Source organism: Notothenia rossii (genome assembly GCF_949606895.1).
Source record: "Notothenia rossii genome assembly, chromosome: 4".
In the NCBI taxonomy this organism is placed as follows: domain Eukaryota; kingdom Metazoa; phylum Chordata; class Actinopteri; order Perciformes; family Nototheniidae; genus Notothenia; species Notothenia rossii.
This window is the reverse complement of record NC_136902.1, coordinates 38,460,581-38,480,221: the sequence shown is the minus strand read 5'-3', so window position 1 is coordinate 38,480,221 and position 19,641 is coordinate 38,460,581. Positions and strand designations below refer to the sequence as shown.

At 40.5% G+C, this 19,641-nt stretch overlaps 2 protein-coding genes across 3 annotated transcripts; one reads left to right on the top strand and one right to left on the bottom strand.

Annotated features, from left to right (window-relative positions):
• Nucleotides 1-7: 7 nt before the first annotated feature.
• On the top strand, nucleotides 8-6,364 carry LOC307036709 (zinc finger protein 862-like). 2 transcript variants are annotated; one of them, XM_079677255.1, is made up of 12 exons: nucleotides 8-1,934; nucleotides 2,081-2,288; nucleotides 2,392-2,577; nucleotides 2,861-3,036; nucleotides 3,119-3,291; nucleotides 3,676-3,845; nucleotides 3,932-4,170; nucleotides 4,261-4,518; nucleotides 4,625-4,831; nucleotides 5,073-5,291; nucleotides 5,367-5,519; nucleotides 5,624-6,364. In XM_079677255.1, exons 1-12 carry the CDS (start codon nucleotides 1,869-1,871, stop codon nucleotides 5,801-5,803), a joined length of 2,235 nt encoding a protein of 744 aa, XP_079533381.1. In that variant the 5' UTR covers nucleotides 8-1,868; the 3' UTR covers nucleotides 5,804-6,364. The 2 variants fall into 2 exon arrangements, with proteins under 2 accessions (XP_079533381.1, XP_079533382.1); XM_079677256.1 differs by having other exon boundaries at nucleotides 9-1,934; nucleotides 2,407-2,577; nucleotides 5,624-5,808.
• A 6,997-nt stretch (nucleotides 6,365-13,361) lies between these two features.
• LOC307037149 (uncharacterized protein) lies at nucleotides 13,362-19,386 on the bottom strand. Its single transcript, XM_079677930.1, has 13 exons — nucleotides 19,311-19,386; nucleotides 18,114-19,142; nucleotides 17,856-18,034; nucleotides 17,173-17,266; nucleotides 16,856-17,091; nucleotides 16,525-16,639; nucleotides 16,006-16,123; nucleotides 15,834-15,925; nucleotides 15,281-15,398; nucleotides 15,082-15,183; nucleotides 14,813-14,983; nucleotides 14,165-14,341; nucleotides 13,362-13,937 (listed from the first exon to the last, which is right to left on the bottom strand). The coding sequence occupies exons 2-13, from the start codon at nucleotides 18,189-18,191 to the stop codon at nucleotides 13,651-13,653; spliced, it is 1,767 nt and encodes a 588-aa protein (XP_079534056.1). The 5' UTR covers nucleotides 18,192-19,142; nucleotides 19,311-19,386; the 3' UTR covers nucleotides 13,362-13,650.
• Between the last annotated feature and the right edge of the window lie 255 nt (nucleotides 19,387-19,641).

Genomic DNA, 19,641 nt, shown 5'->3' with positions numbered 1-19,641 from the left:
CCCGCGACTGTTACAATGAAGGCTCGATAATCAGCTCACGGCATATAGGCCGCTCCCCACTTTACGAGTGGGGAGCGGACCTCACCTCCTCTAGGGGGGTCCGGGGGGATGCTCCCCCGGGAAGATTATTTTTAAATATTGAAGTTAAAAGCATCAATCTGCTGCACTTTGAGAGCAACATTAAGAGATCTATGGATACATCGCTCAACACCCAGATGAAACACAACTGTAAGCAGATGTTCTTTTTCTTTATGGATATTTTACAAATCACTCCCCTTTCAAACTGTATTCTTGTTTTACTGCCATATAGTATTTCATAACTGTTTTTCCTTTATTCTCTTATTTTTTTTATAACTATAATGATCATATGAAGGTGTGCCGCGGAAATAATCTTTTGAATAATTTTTGACCAAACCGTTTGAGACCCACTGAGATAACTTAGACTAAAGTTAACTATCGAAACACTCAGAGAGTCCTTTAGCTCACCTGAGCCTCTCAGTCTGAGAGGAGAGCTCTCCTCCAGCTTGTTGTGGAACAAACAGCTCCGTATGTCCGTTAGTGCAGCTAGCTAACCAGATGCTAACAACACGGTCCCTGCTGCTGGCACCGGTCCCTCTCTCTCTCCCCCTCTCTCACACACAGTAAATGCGCTATTTCCGCACACACACAGAGCCGCGAGCTTGAATGACACAAGCACACTTTTATTTCCATGCAACTCTCTGATTGGTCTGGTGTCTTGCCTCTGTTGCATTCACTGAACACGGGAAATTACAGTCCTGCCGTCCTTTCTAGTGTCTTGATGAGGTTCACGTAAAGCACGGTTAATGTATTATATTATTGAGGTAGAATTGTCCGGGGCTACAGAAAAAACATTCGGGGCAGGCCAAAATATTATTTTACCAACAATGTGGAATTTATTGGCTACATATTACACAGATTATGCACAGCGGGAGCAGCAATAACCGTCAAATAATAATTCAGACAGGGGAGCTCCGCACCCCCTGCCTGCCGCTAGGGGGTGCTGCAGCGCCCTCAGCACCCCCCTTCCCGCGCCCATGCAGCGACGCGTTCATTATGGGGAAAAGAACACCCGACAGGCTGATCAGGAGCCCGACGCGAAGCGGAGGGATCTAGATCTGCATGAAGGGTGTTCTTTTCCCCATAATGACCAAGTCGCTGCACATTATCCCGCTTATTACATGGCCACATTCTCAACAAAGTAACGATATGACTCCCAATATTAATTGAAATGCTTTTATAGATTTAGAAAATGTTTTTATTGATTTAAAAAATAGTACGCTATTATTTATTTAAAATGACATGCATCCGCTAAGAAAAATAGTCCTTTGTTACTGTTTGAACTAACGTAGCAACGGCAGGAACTGCTTCGATAGCGTTTTTGAGGAGCTTTCTGATTACAGATTTGAAAACATCGCTGCTTGCTTTAAAAGTAGCACAATTCATTATGTCAAAGCTTGGAAAGTATCTAGATATCCCTGCCCTAATGCCAAAGTAACTGGCAACTGAATATGTGTCGCCGTTTGATGTCTATGTCTGGACCGTTGCGTAAAAAGGAGGGTTTCTGCCCCGTTAATTCTCCGCTGTTTTTCTTGTCCCAGTTTGAAAAGCAAACTGCATGCAGTTTGCTTTTCGGCCATACTGTATACAGTTAAATCGACCGAAGTTCTTTGTAAGCGTCCTTAACAACGGTCAATAAGTCCTTGACAGCGGTCTGTCTGTTCTGGATTAACAACGTGTCACGTGTTCTGAATTGACCAATCAGAATAGAGTATTCAACTAAGCCATGTAATAAAGCTAGTTAACACCCAGTGTAATAGATTGTTCATCACATCTTATGTTATTTTCAGATGAGTTTAAAAGGCTGGCTTGTCAGCAAACGAAAGAGAAGTGATGATCGTGGTGATGAGGAGGAGGTTAGTTGGGTGAAGTTAGGGAGGTGGGTCTCTGTTGTCTGGCAGCAATGTTTTGAAAGGGGAGCAAATGGATACACACTTTTTGGGAAATCGTTTTTAAGTAGTTGTTTAAATTTACAATTGTATTGACTGATATCTCGTACTAGACAGGACATGCGATGAGAGTAGGCCAGAGCAGAGGAGGTGAAGGAGCAGGTCAGGATAGAAGAGAGGAGCAAGGTGCAGCTGCTGCTGCTGTCAGAGGGTCAGAGGTAGGAGGATCAGAAAGAGCAAGGCACCGGCAATCAGGATTTGATCCAGGGTGGATGGAGGACCCGAGGTTCAAACCTTGGCTGTACAACATAGCTAACCATGGTGAGAATCTAACATATGGAGCAGTTAGGGGCTTGATCTCTCAGATGTTTTAACGATCATACAGTAGCCAAAACCTCTTAAAGAAAATAAATATATATCAAAGATCTTGTCCCGACAGGAATGTTCTGCCGCTTTTGCCGCCAACACAAGCAAGCACCGAAGCGGGGGGTGTCTACACGGCCATTTATTGAGGTTGGGTGCATGCTTTTCCGAAGCGACTACCTTGATAAGCATGCTGCCACTCGGCACAATCAAGAGAGTGTGAAGGCACACGCCGCACTGATTCAAGGTAAAATTCACTAATACTGTAGGCCTACTGTATCTTATTTTTAGCTTATTATTCACAAAACTCTCTGGTTTAGTTTATTTTTTTCAGTTTATTTATTTTAAAGAAAAGAATGCACATTAATCAACATATCAGGTTTTACATCAATGTAAATGTGACAGATTTAGCTAGTAGACCTAAGCTAGTTTTCATCTGCAGTCCCTCAGCAGGTCAACATAGTACAAACAACACAGTAGGCTATAATACATTACAATTTTTATTTTTATTTTTGTTTACCTTTCAACAGGGTCCTCAGTGCTGGTCGCCTTTGACCCAGTTATCACCCTTGAACACGAAGCGGTGATTGGTGGTTTTAAGTGCCTCTACCACCTCACGAAAAAAGAACATGCTCACCATACGAACTATGCTGACCTTTTGGAGCTCGCAGAACTACTTGGCTGCCAGTATTTTGAGAAGTTAAAGGTAAGTTAATGCTTTCTTTAATCAACTTCATCACAAAAAAAGTGTGCAATATTTAATCTTAAGTGCATTTGTTTTCTTTAAGATCGGGAGGACCAACTACACATCTCACCGAATCATCGATGAGATGTTAGAAATCCTGGGCACTGTCGTTGAAGAGCCTATCTTGGCAAACATCAGTGCTTCTGTGGCAATTGGGCTTGAGGTGGACGAGACCACAGATGTGTCTGTGAAGAAGCAGCTCGATGTTCACGTTAGGTATAATTTTATTCCAAGAATGACAACAATTAAGACTTAAAATAATTTTGATTGACGTGTCTTTATTATGTTTAATATAGTCTTGCATAGCCAGACCTATCTCCACACTTCGTTTACACTGTGCCAGTGCTGAAGAAAAGTCTGGCTGGACTCATTACCACTCGGGGACAGGGGGGCTCCGGGGGAAACGCTCTATTTCTTTAAACCAATCACAGTTGGTTGGCGGTTGCTAGCTTGTTGTTCTTTCACGTAGTCTGGATTGAATCTGATCGGGGCAACAACATATTCCACCGCCACTGATTGGGTAGTAATAATAAACAAATAAGGCTTATCCCAAAGACCTACATCTGTTGAGTCAGTCTGACTGTTTAATATGTTCATCAGATACATGGACAAAAATGGGCTGCTTTACAGCCAATTTCTGGACCTGGTGACAGTCAGCGATGGCAGAGCTGACACCATAGTCAAGGCAATAAGAACGATCCTTACAAAAAAGAACATTCCCACCCAGAGGATTTATGGCCTGGGGACAGATGGAGCAGCTGTTATGACTGGTATGAACTACCAACAAAAACAAGGTTGATATTCACTGCAGCTTAAAAACTAAAACATGACATAAAACATGTTTGTCCTGAAACAGGGAGAGTGAATGGAGTGGCCAAGCAGCTACAGGACACCTTCCCATGGATGGTGTCGGTTGCATGTGCCGCACACCGCCTCGCCCTGTGCTGCAAGGACGCCTCATCAGGAGTGGCTTACATGAACTCTTTCAGGGACCTTCTACAGCAGCTACACCTGTACTTCAGGAACAGTGCGAATCGCACAGCTGTACTCCAGGCTGCAGCAGAGTGCTTGGGCCTGGATAACTTGAAAGTGAAGGTAATTTAAAAGGGAAAAAACATCTTCCATATTTGGAGGCACCTGATATGACTTAATATGCTTTCATCTTGTGGCTCTAAATATTTTTAGGAAGTGAAGGACACACGCTGGCTTTCGCAAGCCATGGCTGTTTCCAACCTACAGCGGAACCTGACCGCTGTCCTGGCAGCCTTGACTGAGGAGACGGAGCATAAGAAATGCCCAACAGCCAAGGGGTTGTATGGCTTTCTGGCCACCTACCGCTTTGTGGCATCGGTCTACCTGCAAGCAGATGTGCTGCCACATATCAGCAGGCTGTCAAGGCTGTTCCAGAAGGAAAATGTCAACTTCCTTGCTCTGAAAGTGCAGGTATACTTTCCAATGTTTTATTTTTGACACCACTGTCCATACACTGCTCATACTAACCAGATATCTGCTGCTTCTGCATTTACACCTACTCTGTCTTTGTTATTAGGTCCCTGTGACAATGGCCTGCCTCCGAGCAATTAAAGATGCTGGAGACCATCAGCCACCAGGGTCTTTCCTTTCAAAGCTCCACGCAGACCTGGACAACCCTGCGGGACTTGGGGCTTACAGTATTGTCCATGAGGAGGAGAGGAACAAGAGGGGGACAAGAAAGGGACTGACCAGGGAAGAGCTCTGGGCCCGGTTCAGGAGCCAGGTATGTTTGTTTTGGATTTAGCATTTAGCAGACGCTTCTACTCACCAGAACTCACAAGTGTATCTCCTTTCTAAACAAGCGACTAAGAGCATAATCTAGAGCTAAAGTCAAAGTGCAATCGTAGCAAACAATAATACAAAAGGTGCTTAAGAGGGAGGATCCTGTTAATACTAGATGCCTATTAAGTGGTTTGAATATGGACACAAGTTTCAGTTTAATAATCTGTTGCTGTTATGGTTAGGTGATGGATCCATATTTCGATGGCCTGCTGGAGAGCCTGGAGAGGAGGTTCCAGAATCTGGAACTTTTAGGGGCCTTCCATGCGCTGAGCCCTCAGGCAGCAACTGGAGATGAGGCCAATGTGCAGCTCCTTGCCGGCAAATTTCTACAGGCTGACTGTAATGAGGTGCTGCAGGAATGGTCCTCTTTTAAACAGCAGCTGATAGTTGGGCCATTCAAGGTATCATAATGAATTACAGTAACATTCCTTTTCAGGAGTTCTATAGCCTGGATTGATGTTCATGTTGTGTTTCAGGACTTGGATCAGCAGCAGGTGATGCAGGAACTGGCATCAGAGGTGGGTGAATGGGGGCTGCTTTACCCATCTCTGAGCAAGCTGGCTGCCATTGGCCTGACCATCCCAGTTTCCAGTGTAAACTGTGAGAGGGATTTCTCAACATTGAACCGGGTAGGATACTTGAACAAGTGATATCATTATTTGACTTTATTCAAATCTCAACCCCATGGGCTCCACATCCACTCGTCTGTTGATTATTATGTTTGTATTTACAGGTGAAGACTGACTTGAGAAATCGCTTGCAGGGGGAACACCTTGCCACCTGTATGCGATTGAGCATCAATGGCCCCCCAACCAGAGACTTTCCCTTTAGGAGAGCCTTAGAGCTATTCTTTAAGACCCCCAGAAAAATAAAGTGCTCTCAGGCAGGATGCCAACTGTGCCATCATCACTAAATGGAGTGAGTCATTTTATGTATAGAGCATAAAAAAAACATCATTTTATGTATAGAGTATAAAGAAAACATATATGGATCAAGAAACAAGGCAGGACAAATGATATATGAGAGAAAAACTAAGGAAGTAAACCCCTTGGCAGAACCCAAGATATTCAAGTCACTGGGGCAGTGGAACGAAGTGGAGACATTTGGCACATTCATTACTAGGTGCCATGCTCTTTTGACACCTGATATTAAACTAAAAAATTGCCTGATGAAAGTGATGTAAATGAACAACAAAAATAAAATAAGTTACATATGTGTTATTGGCTATGGTAGTTTATTGGTATGTTCAATTATTTGATTATTAAAATGTAAAACGATCTTTTTCATATGGGTGTTTAGAGTTAGATCTAGTCTCTAGTCATTGTGTGCTCAAAGTGCACCAGATTGAAGCATTTTATATTAAAATGTAAAAACAAATCTTCCCGGGGGGGCATACCCCCGGACCCCCCTAGAGGATGTGATGTCCAACCACCAATTATGTTCATACAATACTGAATACATTTGAAGCCTTTAATGATGTATGTGTCTTTCTTGTGCTCGCAGACAAATAGAAACATAATGGCGGGAAGCACTTCGCACGCGCACACACTTAAAATGTCCATGCGCGCCGCGCTCACATTTTGCTGGGCCCGCGTGCCTTAGCACCGCTGCTATGACTCCATCCTAGGGGAAACACTGTGCTCTCTCCTCCGGGCTGACTCCTGCTCTCTCCTCCGGGCTGACTCCTGCTCTCTCCTCCGGGCTGACTCCTGCTCTCTCCTCAGTGTCTTCCTCACAGAAAAGAAGACCAACGAGGAATAAAGTGGCAATTAATGGTATGTGCGGGTTAATTAGTAATTATCTTATTTACATCGACTGAAACTGTTTGATTTTGCACATTGAATTAGTTAAAGAGAGAGAAAACAATCATCGGTACAATTAGAATACGCCACCTTTTGTTTTGTTTAAGACTTTGCAGTATCAAAAGTCTCAGTGCCATTTTGAACAGTTTAATTGAGCACAATGTGATGTTAGGCAATGTTTAGCAGGTTATTGCTGAACTTCAACTTATTACCATCTTTTAATTCCTTGCAGAATGTCCCATTCATCAAGGGTCAGACACTTTCCCCTACAAAAAACTACTGAGGGAACGAATCAGGGAGGTTTGTTTAGAAAATATTTTAAAATAAATAAACAATGACAATAATGCTTCCGTGGAACCAAGTCTTATCTTATTGGATTTTCGTATACTTTGTTTAAAAGGAGTGTTTCAGTCTTAAGCATGACTGCTAATGTAAATATTGAAATTACAGTAACAATAATTTATTATTAATTTAAGGTTGAGGTACTTGTGTAATGCTTCATGTCGCATTAATGCATCATGTCCAGCCATTTATTTGTATATTACATTTTTTCTTGTAATCCTTTGTAGGTGAATTCCTATTCTTGGCAGTAAAAATATTTTTTTAAATAATAATAGTATTCCAAAATATTAAACTGATGGGGAAAATGCTATTGACTATGTTACAGTCCTTCATATGTTTGAGTTAATCGTACCTACTATTATTTCAAATGATCATTTGATTTCACTGGACTTTTTGTATTTACATGTATGATAGTAATAAGTTTACCTAAAATCTGTGTTTCTTTACTCAGGGCCATACCGAGGTGTTGGTGCAGTGGCAGTCTTGCTCTGGATGGTATGTATCTAATCTGAAGTTTCCTTCAGTGTAGCAGAACAGGGGCCACAAAGTAGTCTTACCAACCAACTTCATCAACCCTGAGATCACTAACTTAAACATTTTGGGTTCCTCAGCAGTAAATTGAATTTAGTTGATCACATGGGGGTGGGGAGCCATGTCATCAATGGCTCTATCAGACGTTTGCGCCATAAAATAAGACATCCAAGTTCTCTGCCCTTCGTCATTCAGACATCGCGCCCTAGAAACGCTGTCTGATTGTAACACATAAGCAGGGAAGTAACCTACATTGAAATAGAAATTAAAATAAAATATACAATAGAGTTTATCCTTGATCAATATCACTAAAGGTTAAATGATTGATATGTGAGGCTGGATGGTATTTGATCTCTTTTGTAATTACTGACTTGTTACCTTTGTTCTTAACAATTATACTATAAGTATAGTTAGTAGTAGTAAGTAGTATTATTTCTGTGTGCAGTCTTGCAGGCAGTTGTCTAAGTTTAGTGCTGTATGTTTGGGCATTGATAAGACAGCAAATTCAAAGAATTGGTCAAATGAAACATTGACTTTGAAATAAAAAATGTACCTTGTATTATATATGATGTACGTGTTATATATAAATATATACATTATACTGCACTTTCATCATGATATTTTTGAGTGACTTAGTATATCTTCTCATTTGAAATAGCATTGTCAACATACTGTAGAACTACATATTCCAAAAAGTAATACTTTTTGCTGTGTCAGTATTGTCATACTGATATTCTGTACAAACTGTGAAGTCCACTTAGACAAATGTAACATTTGTGATATTGGGCTATATAAATAAACATTGATTGATTGATTGATTGATTGATTGATTGACTGTTTCTGTTTTACAGTGGGGCGAAGTGGAAAAATTCCTGGGAGCCAAAGGAAAACTTTTCCAGTTAAATATGGCTGACTTTTTTTTTTCTACTTTGGAGTAATAAAATACATATAAAAAAAACATCTATGTAAGTGTTGTGCCTATTTGTGTTCTTATGTTATTGAGCTGAAGCCAAGACAAATACAAATATGTTTTAAGTGTATCCATACAAACTCATTCTCTAAAACTGTCATGATTGGTCTGTTGTGAATGACACCCATGAGGAAAAAGGTCCTATACATTATATCACATCGGCAGGGCTGTGATGTGATGAGGCCCTCGCGAGCGTCGACGGGGGGGTGGTTTGTAAACCCTGGACACACCAAGCCGATTACAGCTAGTGGAGCCTCGCAGCAGAAACTGTGGCGCGCTCAATTGCGCCGCATTTGCGCATCAGATGAGGCTCCCTCCACGAGATGAGGGCGAGAGGCAGACGCAGTCTGTGTGATCGGCGTGTATGGAGGGGCGGGCCTGCACATCGGCATATCACAGACTGGTGCATACATTGTACAGGCGGCAATTTGAAATGGAACGCAGCCCACACACGGCAGACAAACCCAAACACTTTTGGAACACGCCACCTCCAGACACATTAACATGCACTCCCCTAACTTTCCCCTAATCTGACATTGTATTTCATTCCATAACATATAAATATACTGTTCACCCATGTGAAACACACACACTGAAACCAAAATAATTTACAAACATGTAAAAATCTTTCATATGCGATGGAAACTTCTGAAGCAATGGAAACAGGAGTCAGAGAGACACGAGGAGAGCAGGAACTTTGATGGCAAACTGATGGTTTATTCACAAGACATGTTGTGTGCCACGAATTGACACAAAAGATGCCAAACCAATTCTGAAGATCTCTACCCCAGACCCATATTTAGCTAGTTCTGAGAGAAGAATCAACATTGTGCATAACAAGATAAAACCAACACCTCTATCAGCTGACGCCAATAGGCAGGAACAGGGAGACAAAACACTGAGAGCACAGTAGCCAAGGCTACAGGTGCCTGTGCTCAGTCAGGACAAGACCTAGGGGGTATACCACGAAACTGGTTCAACCTAACCTGGATATGTTTGAGTTAGCCGGTTGGCCTAATCCAAAACATACGCCCTCTCGCTAAACGGCACTACGACACGGGTTATCAAGTGGATCGCTCAAGCCAGCCGTGTCCTATCTAGTTAGTCGCGCGTTCACATAAAAGGGGTATTTGGAGCATTCGACCAATCACAAACATGGAGAAGCGTACTGACAGCGCAGCGCGTCATACTTCCTGAATGAAAAGTCAACTATATAATTAGACAAATATGAAGACTTTAAACATCCATGACTCAAACACTTTATCCAGGATAAAAGCCACATAGCTGCACCTGCAAGGTGAACACAGCTGGTAAAAGAAAAAGTGTTTGAATGCGTACATTAACAGGTTTATGATATGCCCCGTCTAAGACACGATCTGACTTTAATTACATTAGACTCGAGTGTTTCGTAATGTGTTGCTTAAAATAATACTTCTGCATACAGTATGTGACACTGTAAGTGTTGCACGGCCAGATACGGCTCAGCTGACTCAGATAAGGAAATATATGATACATTATGATGTGATGCCGCAGACTGTACTGTTACTTTGATCCAGTTACTTATGTTGTGGCAGATATTTAATTAAGCTTTCTTAACGCTAATGTTATAAGAGTCAGATTGCTCTGAAGATGGGAGGTGATATTCTATTAATGTTCACATTCACACGTGAACACGTTTGGTTCTATGCAAACTCAGTAATATCCATTGTGATACAGTTATAAGGCCTTCACAAGAGACTGTCAGTGGAGATTAAAGGGGATCAGGAGCTCACGTCTTCTCAGAGTCCTTGGTATCTGGCTTGATGATTGTCTCACATTTCTAAACTTCATGTCAATAACCTGCTTAAAAAGCTGAGGGTTAGGCTAGGTTTCTTCTACAGGAACAAGTCCTGTTTCTCTGCTTGAGGCCAGGAAAAGGCTAGTCACTGTGACCTTTTGACCTGTGCTGGACTATGGTGATTTGATCTATATGAATGCACCTGCCAATTGCCTGGTCAAGTTAGATGCTGCGTATCACAGTGCACTGAGATTTGTGACAAACTGTAAAGCATTAACCCATCACTGTACCCTGTATGCAAGGGGCTGGTTTGCTTTCACTAACTGTACGGAGGCTCAGTCACTGGTATATTTTTATATACAAAGCCATGTTAGGGAAACTTCCATCTTATATCTGCTCCCTGATCTCACGGAAAATTGTAAGTGGCTACTGCCTGAGATCGAATGCTGTGGTTTTATTAAATGTGCCAACTGCTAGGACTGTCTTAGGGAAGACAGCTTTTAGATGCGCAGCTCCTCTGTCTTGGAATAGTCTGCAAATTAAATGGAAACTGAGCAATCTGGTGCCACTAAATGTTTTTAAAGCTCGGTTGGATGCTACTCAATCGGAAGCTATTGGTACCTGTTTATGTGGATAGTTATGTAAATGATGCTGTATGATGTCCTTTTGTTGTTCTGTTTATGTTTTTATGTTTCATGTGGAACCTACTTGAGCAGGTCTCCCTTGAAAAAGAGATCAATGATCTCAATGGGATACACCTGTATAAATAAAGGTTTGAAATTAAATGAAATGAGAGTCATCATCATCATGTTCTCTCTGCTGCTGCTGCTGCTGTTGCTGCTGGCAGCTGGAAGTGAGTCAACACTTATTATACTGCTGTTTAACAGGATAATCTGTCATATAACTTTTTTTTGTATCTGTACAGGTGTGAAGTGTGAACAGTTGACACAGCCAGCCTCTGTGACTGTGCAGCCAGGTCAACGTCTGACCATCACCTGTCAGGTCTCTTATTCTGTTAGTTAATAATAATAATACATTTCAATAACGCGCTTTAACCACTAGGTGCCCATCTATCAGCTGTGAACCGTTATGGTGTAAATACTGCCTATCCACCAATTGGATCAAATATAAAAGTCAGCCGAATTACTGTTGATATTGCAAAGAGACATATTGTGTGAAAATAAATCTAAGATGTTGTTAAATGGCTGATATATTTGTGATCCACGTCACGTTTTCAGTTTTGGCGGCAGTTCTTCCTGTTTGTATAGAAGTCTTCTCATCAGGGCTCTATAAATAGATAACTACGGCAGATATGTAATATGTAATGCAGCCGAACCATGTATTACAATGCCGTTATGTGATTAGCTCCAAAGAGAAAAGCAAGCAAACTCGGAATAAAGTTTTTTTTTATTTTTTTTAAATGTTTTCGGATTTCACATCGCATAAACACCATTTCCCAACGTGCATTGCGGCTAAACCATGAATCACCGAGCTGAGGATCTTGGTTATGGCTAGAAAGGATCCGTCTTGTGTAAAACTCTCGCGAGAGTTCGGCTGAATGTCACGTGGCTGAATGTTTACGTTTGGCAGGCAGCCTTTCAGTTAGGATCGTTAACATCAGTTGGCCGCAGCAAATGATGGTGAGAAGCTAAACTATCTATTAATTATGTCAATGACAGGGAGTGTGATTGTTGAAAAGCGGTCTTGCTGGTGTTCAAAGAAGAATGACAACACTGTAGATCACCAACACTATGGTTTATTTTTTATTCACAGGCAAGTCAAAGTTGTCGCAGTAAAAGTCCCAAGATAGCTCCTGGTGCAATAAAATGTTCCCTTGCAGTGTTTTACTATTATGTCTGATGTTTCTCTATTAATATTGCTGCTGCATTAATGTGTATGTTGCACCATGTTACTGCTGTAGATGTGTTTCCGAGCCGCTCCGATTACAACGAGAGTTACAACGAGAACGTGACGTCATATTTACAATAGAAGGATCCTTTCTAGCCATAACCGAGGATCTTGCCTACGTCTGTTTCCGGTATTGTTTTTGACGGATGTATTTTGTTATACACACATTCCTTCACATTTAAATTAAAATGTACATTAAAATATTTCGTGAAGCTTTCTAAAATGTTTTAAAATATAACTACGGTTCGAGTTGAAGAGTTTATAAATTAACATGAACCGAAGCTGTTGCCTGGTAACGCAATCGTGCAACGTCACGTCCGTTAATTCCACATCCACACACATCGATTTAATAAATGAATGTAGCCTTTGTATCTGCTAAAAGAGGTGCCGACCAGCTGTGGCAACAGAAAATTGGCGAAATTGAGTGTGACTATTACAAATGAAATCATTATTATATTAATATTGATAATAATAACAACCGACCGTCGGGGTAGCATTTGCTTGGCATTTCCGGGTATATCTCCACTGGTTGGGCCACGTTAACAATACTGTGTAATTGTCACGTTTGAAGGGACGAAATCGTGACAGCTTCACGTCTCCCATCATGGTAAATCGTCACATGTTCACGTCTTGCCGTGATACCGGGTTGTGCTGACCATGTCCATGCCTTTATGACAACAGTGTACCAATCTTCTGATGGCTACTTCCAGCAGGATAACTCACCGTGTCACAAAGCTCAAATATTCTCCAACAGGTTTCTTGAACATGACAATGAATTTTACTCAAATGTCACAGTCCACAGTCATCAGATCCAAATCCTACAGTGCACCATTGGGATGTGGTGAACCAGAGATTTGCGTCATGGATGTGCAGCCGACAAATCTGCAGCAACTGCGTGATGCGATCAGGTCAATATTGAGCAAAATCTCTGAGGAATGCTTCCAGTACCTTGTTTAATCTATGCCATGAAGACTTAACGCAGTTCTGAAAGCAGATGGTGGTCCAACCCATCCTAGCAAGGTGTACCAAATTAAGTGGCTCGTGAGTGTATTTCTTAGCTCAATTTGTATTGTTAGTGTGTGTCTGTAGGAGTAAAGTCTAGACACATTCTTTGGATGTAAGCATTGGCTAATTAAACAGATCATGATTAAATGACATGATGATAATAAGGGTGATCACCAAAACCTTATACCAGGGGTGGGGAACCTCTGGCCCTCGAGGTAACTCGGATCTGAAGGTGACTGATAACTGCTAATGGCATTTACTTGAATACCAGACATAGTAAATGCAAAGCAGGATCATATAAAAAAAAAGGTAATAAACAAGCCATTCAATCGTAATACTCGTTTTAATACGTTGACATGCATACAACACAATAGACTTGTTAAGTCCTGTTCGTTGTCCTGTTTGTTGTCCTCATCACCGTCCTGTTAGTTTTCCTCATCACCGTCCTCATCACCGTCTTGTTCGTTGTCCTCATCACCGTCCTCATCACCGTCTTGTTCGTTGTCCTCATCACCGTCCTCATCACCGTCCTGTTCGTCGTCCTCATTACCGTCTTCAATGTCTTCCTCCATCATGAGAAAAGACGAGTCCGAGCCAATACAGCTGTAGGTGCTGGTGACTCTGCTCAGTTTCTGCTCCAGAAGATATTGATGGTGTAAAATACAGCAGTGCAGTCCCCTGTATCCCTCTTCTGTTATATCGCTTTGAGAAACTAAAATAAAAAGACAAAATGACAGCCTATGTAAGGCAACTTTTAATTAGCATTGATGTTGGTTCCATATAAGCAATTTGAATGTTTAACTCCGAGGCTGTATATTAGCTAAAAAGATTTGTGATTCAGAAAAAATGCAATCATTACAGATGCTATTCAGTGATAGACATTTGACACTGGGAGGGGGGCAGTGGCAAATGTTATAAATCGGTATTTGTGGAACATACTTTGGTTCCTGATGTCGTTTTTTGTCTGATGAAGGAGGTGGTCCAGTTTGTCCAGTGCCTGCCTCAGATTTTGACAATGCTGGGTCATCTCCTTCACAATGATGACTTTCTCCTCTTCCATACGCCTGACCAGCATAACCTGGTCAAAAAGTCGCCTCTTTGTGCGCAGGTTCACCACTATAATGGAAAAAACACAAAATATAACAACCACAATGGTAAGGCTAATAAAACAAATAATATCAGTTTGTATTCAATCTTTTTAAATTAAATTGACCAAAACCTTAAAATCTGGTAAAAAAAAATTCAACCTCGCCGCTTGCTGAATTTTTTCAATTCTGTCTATGTTGGCAGAATTACATTCAGTATGTCTTGAGATTCAACATTAGTATGCAGTTCATGGTGGTCAGGAAGGGTTTTACTGTTTCCATAGATGTGCCAGTCCCAGTGAGACTATAGCATGACTATTAAGACTTGATAGGGCAACATCATACAGAACTTTCAATATAATTATTTTAAAATTATTTGTTGTGATCATGATGATTTGTGACACCTATGTTGATAGCTCTGTGTTACATTGGTGATTGTATTCTAGTACTTCAACTGAATTTATGGAATATCTAGGGCAAACAAAAACAAGTTGTTTCTCACCATCTTGCGCCTCCCAGGGCAGAATGACATCCTCAGACAGACCGCATGCTGCTTTTGTGTCAATTTTCTCTGAACAGGCATCAATGGTGTTGTACTGCAGTATCCTCTCTCTGAGTTTCTTCTTGAGCTCTGTCAGTCTTCTCCGTTTGCGTTGCCTTGTTTGGTTGCTGTCTGTAAAGTAAAACAAAATACAAATAAACTAATATTAATAATACAAACAACAACAACAAGAAACAAATATTGTTTCTAGATAACGTAATAATAAATACCATTTTGTCGATAAAGGTCGTGTTTCTTTCTTCGGAGGGAATAAATAATTTCATCTATTTCTCTCTGGAGCTCCTCCTGGCTACTCTGGGCTCCATGTTTCTCTTGAAAACAGAAACAACCAGGTATAATCCTAAAACATGAAGCCAAATGTTCGGAAATATGGAACCAAATCTATACCACAGTGATCATATAACATACCAGTGGCTGCCCATTGCTTGACCTCCAACACCCACTGCTCCGTGTCCTCCAGGGAGATGTTCAGCTCTTGCTTGAGACTCTCAAGATTGTCCACTTCAGTTTGTGCTCTCTGTGTAGTCTGGTTAGAATGTTTAAAAGGAAAAAGTGAATATGCGTTCCAGGTGGTTGAGAAGGTTGTTTTTTACTGAATTCCTTTATGCACATTAACTGACCAGACAACAACATGAAATGCTAAACACCTTCTCTTCAAGGTTGGCAAGTATCACCTTAGTGTCCCTTTTTTTTCAAGATCAAGCAGGATTAACATTATTATTATTATTATTATTATTATTATCCAGAAATTCAGATGAATCAACCTATAGTACTTTATTAAAAACAAACAGAACAGAGACTCTCTTGGCAGAACAGTGTGCCATGGCAGCATCATCATAATGAAATGATTGCAGAATACATTCAATTCAACAACATGTAGCTAAGGATGGTGTTAAATTACTACAAAAACAAACTCGGATAGTCTTAATATACATTTTGAAATGCAGCATGGACGTCTTACTTTGACAAATCTCTTTGAGAGTGTCTTGTGGAGATTCTCCACCTTCCTGTGGTTCCATTGCATAGCCAGCACGGTTATCATATCTGCTCTAGCTGTAAACACAAAAACATGAAAATTCATATGAGCTTTACAATGTGGCACTACTTAAAACTATTTGTTTTCCTCTACCAACCTGATTTGGTCATGTATTTTGTTGTCAGAGCTGCCCTTGAGAGGAAGCTGTTAACCTGTTCCACTTCCTCGCCGACAGTATTTCCAGCACCTTCCTGGCTTCTGCCACCCCACTTCACCTGCTCAGAATCATAAACAATGAGATCTAGCTATTTAGTTCAATATTATAATTTCTTGTAGTGTACATCTTTAGTTATCATCAGTGTCAGGAGCAATTTCAGAAAGTTAAAATGTTCTTATATTGAATTATGCTTTGAACTACAATGTCACAACTGCAGTTATTTGAAGCTCTATTCATTCATTATTTCTACAGTGCGGATATATTTACTAAAATAAACATAATGGGTTTTGGAAGCCTATCCTTGTGACAGTCTGTTTTGTAACAATTTTGTCAACATTTGTAACTATTACAATTATTCCACAGGCTTGAATAGAATATACTACATGATATTCTTATGTGCACTACAATTTCTAAAACATTTGAATCTAGTGACACAAATGTTTAACTTGCATACTGTACCTCGCATTTGCCTGTGTGGGCCTTGGCGTGCATTACAGAGAGAAAAGGTTTCATCTCTGTAAGTGGTTGGAGCTCAGGCAACTTTGCTGCCATCTTCTCCAAATAAGGCCAGTACCTGTAATGACAAAATCAATTAGCTTTTCCAGTTGCATGATGGCATAATAGTAAAAAGATAAACCAGGTCCTTAAAATTACCAGTACAATCCTTGTAACCAACATCAGCATTTATCCAAATGAATGCTTTTTTGCTTTACATCTACTGGATGTGCAAGAATTAAATAGATAACACGTTTCCCACAAACACTTCCAATTTTGCAATAGTTATAACTACCTGCAGGCAACATCCATACAAAAGAATGTTGCATTCGCAACTTCAGCCAGCTCCTTCTGCAGGAACATTGGGTAGGCATATATTTCACCACGGTAGTGATTTAGGCCTTGTAGCAAGATGCCATGTCTGCACACAGCTATTTGCAGTCCTTCCTCATCCACCTTGGCCCTGGACTTGTGTGAGGTTTCTCTGCAAGCTGTGAATGTTGCCGGTCCACAAACATCACGACCACTTTTCTGAAATAGACACAATCTGTTACATTTAACCCTGTGCTAAGAAAAATAAATAAAGGGTTAGGGGATTGAATAGATTCTTACAATCGTCATCTGGCTCCTGATTTTGTCGACAAAGGCAGACACTTTACTGTCCTGGGCAATGAACAGTCCATCAAATAGAGACGGTTCATCTGTCCTGCGAAATTCGAGAAAGACATTGTAAGCAACATTATCATACATACATAAGTTTGATTGTGTCCTCTATTTAATGTGGCCAATTTGCTTTTGCCATAACATTTTCATAAATGTGGAAAAGGTCTTTGTGAATTTGATCTGTAATTTTGTGTAAAGCCTTTTGTCACCATTATTTAACATTAGTGAAAAGTTTACTGACTTCTTGTAAAAAGGTAAAAATAAAAGTACATCCTTTATATTGATGGGCATGGAATAGGGCAGAGGAAGGCATAGAAAAAGGTTCCTGGGCAATTTAATACATTTTTCATGAAGCGATTATATCCAAAACTGGTTCTTAGCTCCAACATATCCAACTAACGTCAACAATTTAACATTTTAAAGTTGAGTTAACTTTACAGGCGTCATATACAATAATGTTTATGAATTGGATTTATATAATTATGTGTAATTTCAAACCAACTATTGTTTTCTGATGGTCTACAAACTTTGGAAAAAGAAATTGCAGAGTTGGGGAAAGTCAAACATTTCAGCAAAGACATTCAGCTTAGTCAATAAAACAACAACTAAAATGAGAATATGATTTCACTGACCCTCTGGACTTCTTGAAGCGATAATGCTTTCTATTGCCATCTACAGCAATAGCCAGCATGTCAGGTGTGCATGCTGGGCATTTAAAGGGCTCCACCAGGCATAGATCTTCTTGTCTGTAATTACAGAAGGCAAACTCCCGAAAGACTCTGTGGAAGGTATCGCTACAGATTCTGCCTGTCTGGAAACAAGAATGGTATTCATTTGGTTAATTAAAAGTTTGGTATTCAAAAATCTTGAAAACCACATTTTATTCTTACCCTTCCTGTGGAAAACGATCGATGTTCAAGCATTTTTATAAATACTTGCTGGGATAATGCTGGGCTGGCCAATTTCATTTGCTCGAATGATGTGAACACATCAAACTTAAAAATAATTTTGCAGCTTTCGGTTGGTGGCCAGTATTTGTATCCCAGCAAGTCACCTATGCTCGGGGACCATTTGGCGGAACAAATTGGACAGCACACAGAAGGCAGACGAACGTTGTATGGACCTGAGAAAAAATATAAATGTGCAATTTGACAGCTATCTATGCAATGTAGGACAAAAGTATAATAGTAATCCTGTATTTCTGCTTGATCGTCTTCTGGTGGCAACAAACCATTGATAGTCACCAACACGGCTTGCTTTCCTGGGATGATGGTGAAATCTTGGCTTGGACCACAGAAGCAGATTTGGGATGGTGGAGGAATTGGAAGCAGACACACTGCAGCAAAGACAATTTCAGAGATTCATATGCATGTTAGGACATGTTAGGAAATGTAGTCAATACAAATTGAGACATTTTAACTGTTAAAGCAAACTTCCGACATGGTGAAGATGATGCCGCTGTATATGTAGTGCACATTAGGAAACCATGGTAAGGGAATATGTAATACATTATTTGAACCCACCTTGTTCACAGAGTCCATATTGGCCACTTTCATCCACAACCACTAAGGATGTGGGAGGAATAGGTCTGTAAAACCCATCAACCATGGCTTCCCTGTCATGGAAGACATGTTTACCATGGATAATAGGGTCACATGCCGGACAAAGAAAGGGAGTTCCTGGTGGAACACAGTCCAAGCACCGGACCACAGCATCAGCAGTTTTGCATTGGAGACAGGAACGTGTAGTGACAATCTCTGCAGCCAATTTCAAATGAAGGAGCTCTGGCATTGCAGCTCTGAATTTTTGTTCACGTTTCAACTGTCTTTGGGTCCATGTTGATGCAGTGGGTGTTTCTTCTGATGATGCAGGGACAGTGAGAGAACCCAACAGGTTTCTCAGTGTCTGAAGATGTTGATCTAAAATAACAAAATATAAAACAAATCATGGAATTTAGTTTAATTAAAAAAAGATATTCCATACATGGCTTTTCACTTTACAATGTATCATGAACAAAGCTATTACATACTACAAACAATTACCTACATTTCAAGTTGAAGGATAATTTAAGAATTCATTGTGCATACCAAGACTTGGGACCTGTAGAGGAATCTCATGTGTCTCCTCGACCTCTGGGGACTTCTGAGAGCTGGAAGGTTTAACTGCATAAAACAAAGTACGATGATATGGGAAGTATTATTGAGGACCGACCAACGACATTAAAACTTAATGAAACACTTTAACTAGATGATATTTTACAGACCAGATCAATTCTTATTCCAATGTTGGGCTATAATGTTCCCATCCAGGTCCCTCTTCCTCCAGGAAACATTTGATCCTTGCGTTATTTTCTTTGGTATCTTCTGTATCTTCTGTATCTTCGGTTTCTTTGGTTTCTTTGGTATCTTAATATATAAA

Excerpts from the sequence above, each read along its gene's own strand:
- LOC307037149 (XM_079677930.1), bottom strand. The coding sequence starts at position 18,191 with ATGAAATTGGCCAGCCCAGCATTATCCCAGCAAGTATTTATAAAAATG. Across the intron at positions 14,984-15,081 it reads CGACCTTTATCGACAAAATG|ACAGCAACCAAACAAGGCAA; the intron begins GTATTTATTATT and ends TTTACTTTACAG. Across the intron at positions 13,938-14,164 it reads AAACGACATCAGGAACCAAA|TTTCTCAAAGCGATATAACA; the intron begins GTATGTTCCACA and ends TTTTTATTTTAG.
- LOC307036709 (XM_079677255.1), top strand. The coding sequence starts at position 1,869 with ATGAGTTTAAAAGGCTGGCTTGTCAGCAAACGAAAGAGAAGTGATGAT. Across the intron at positions 3,037-3,118 it reads AGTATTTTGAGAAGTTAAAG|ATCGGGAGGACCAACTACAC; the intron begins GTAAGTTAATGC and ends GTTTTCTTTAAG. Across the intron at positions 4,519-4,624 it reads TCCTTGCTCTGAAAGTGCAG|GTCCCTGTGACAATGGCCTG; the intron begins GTATACTTTCCA and ends CTTTGTTATTAG.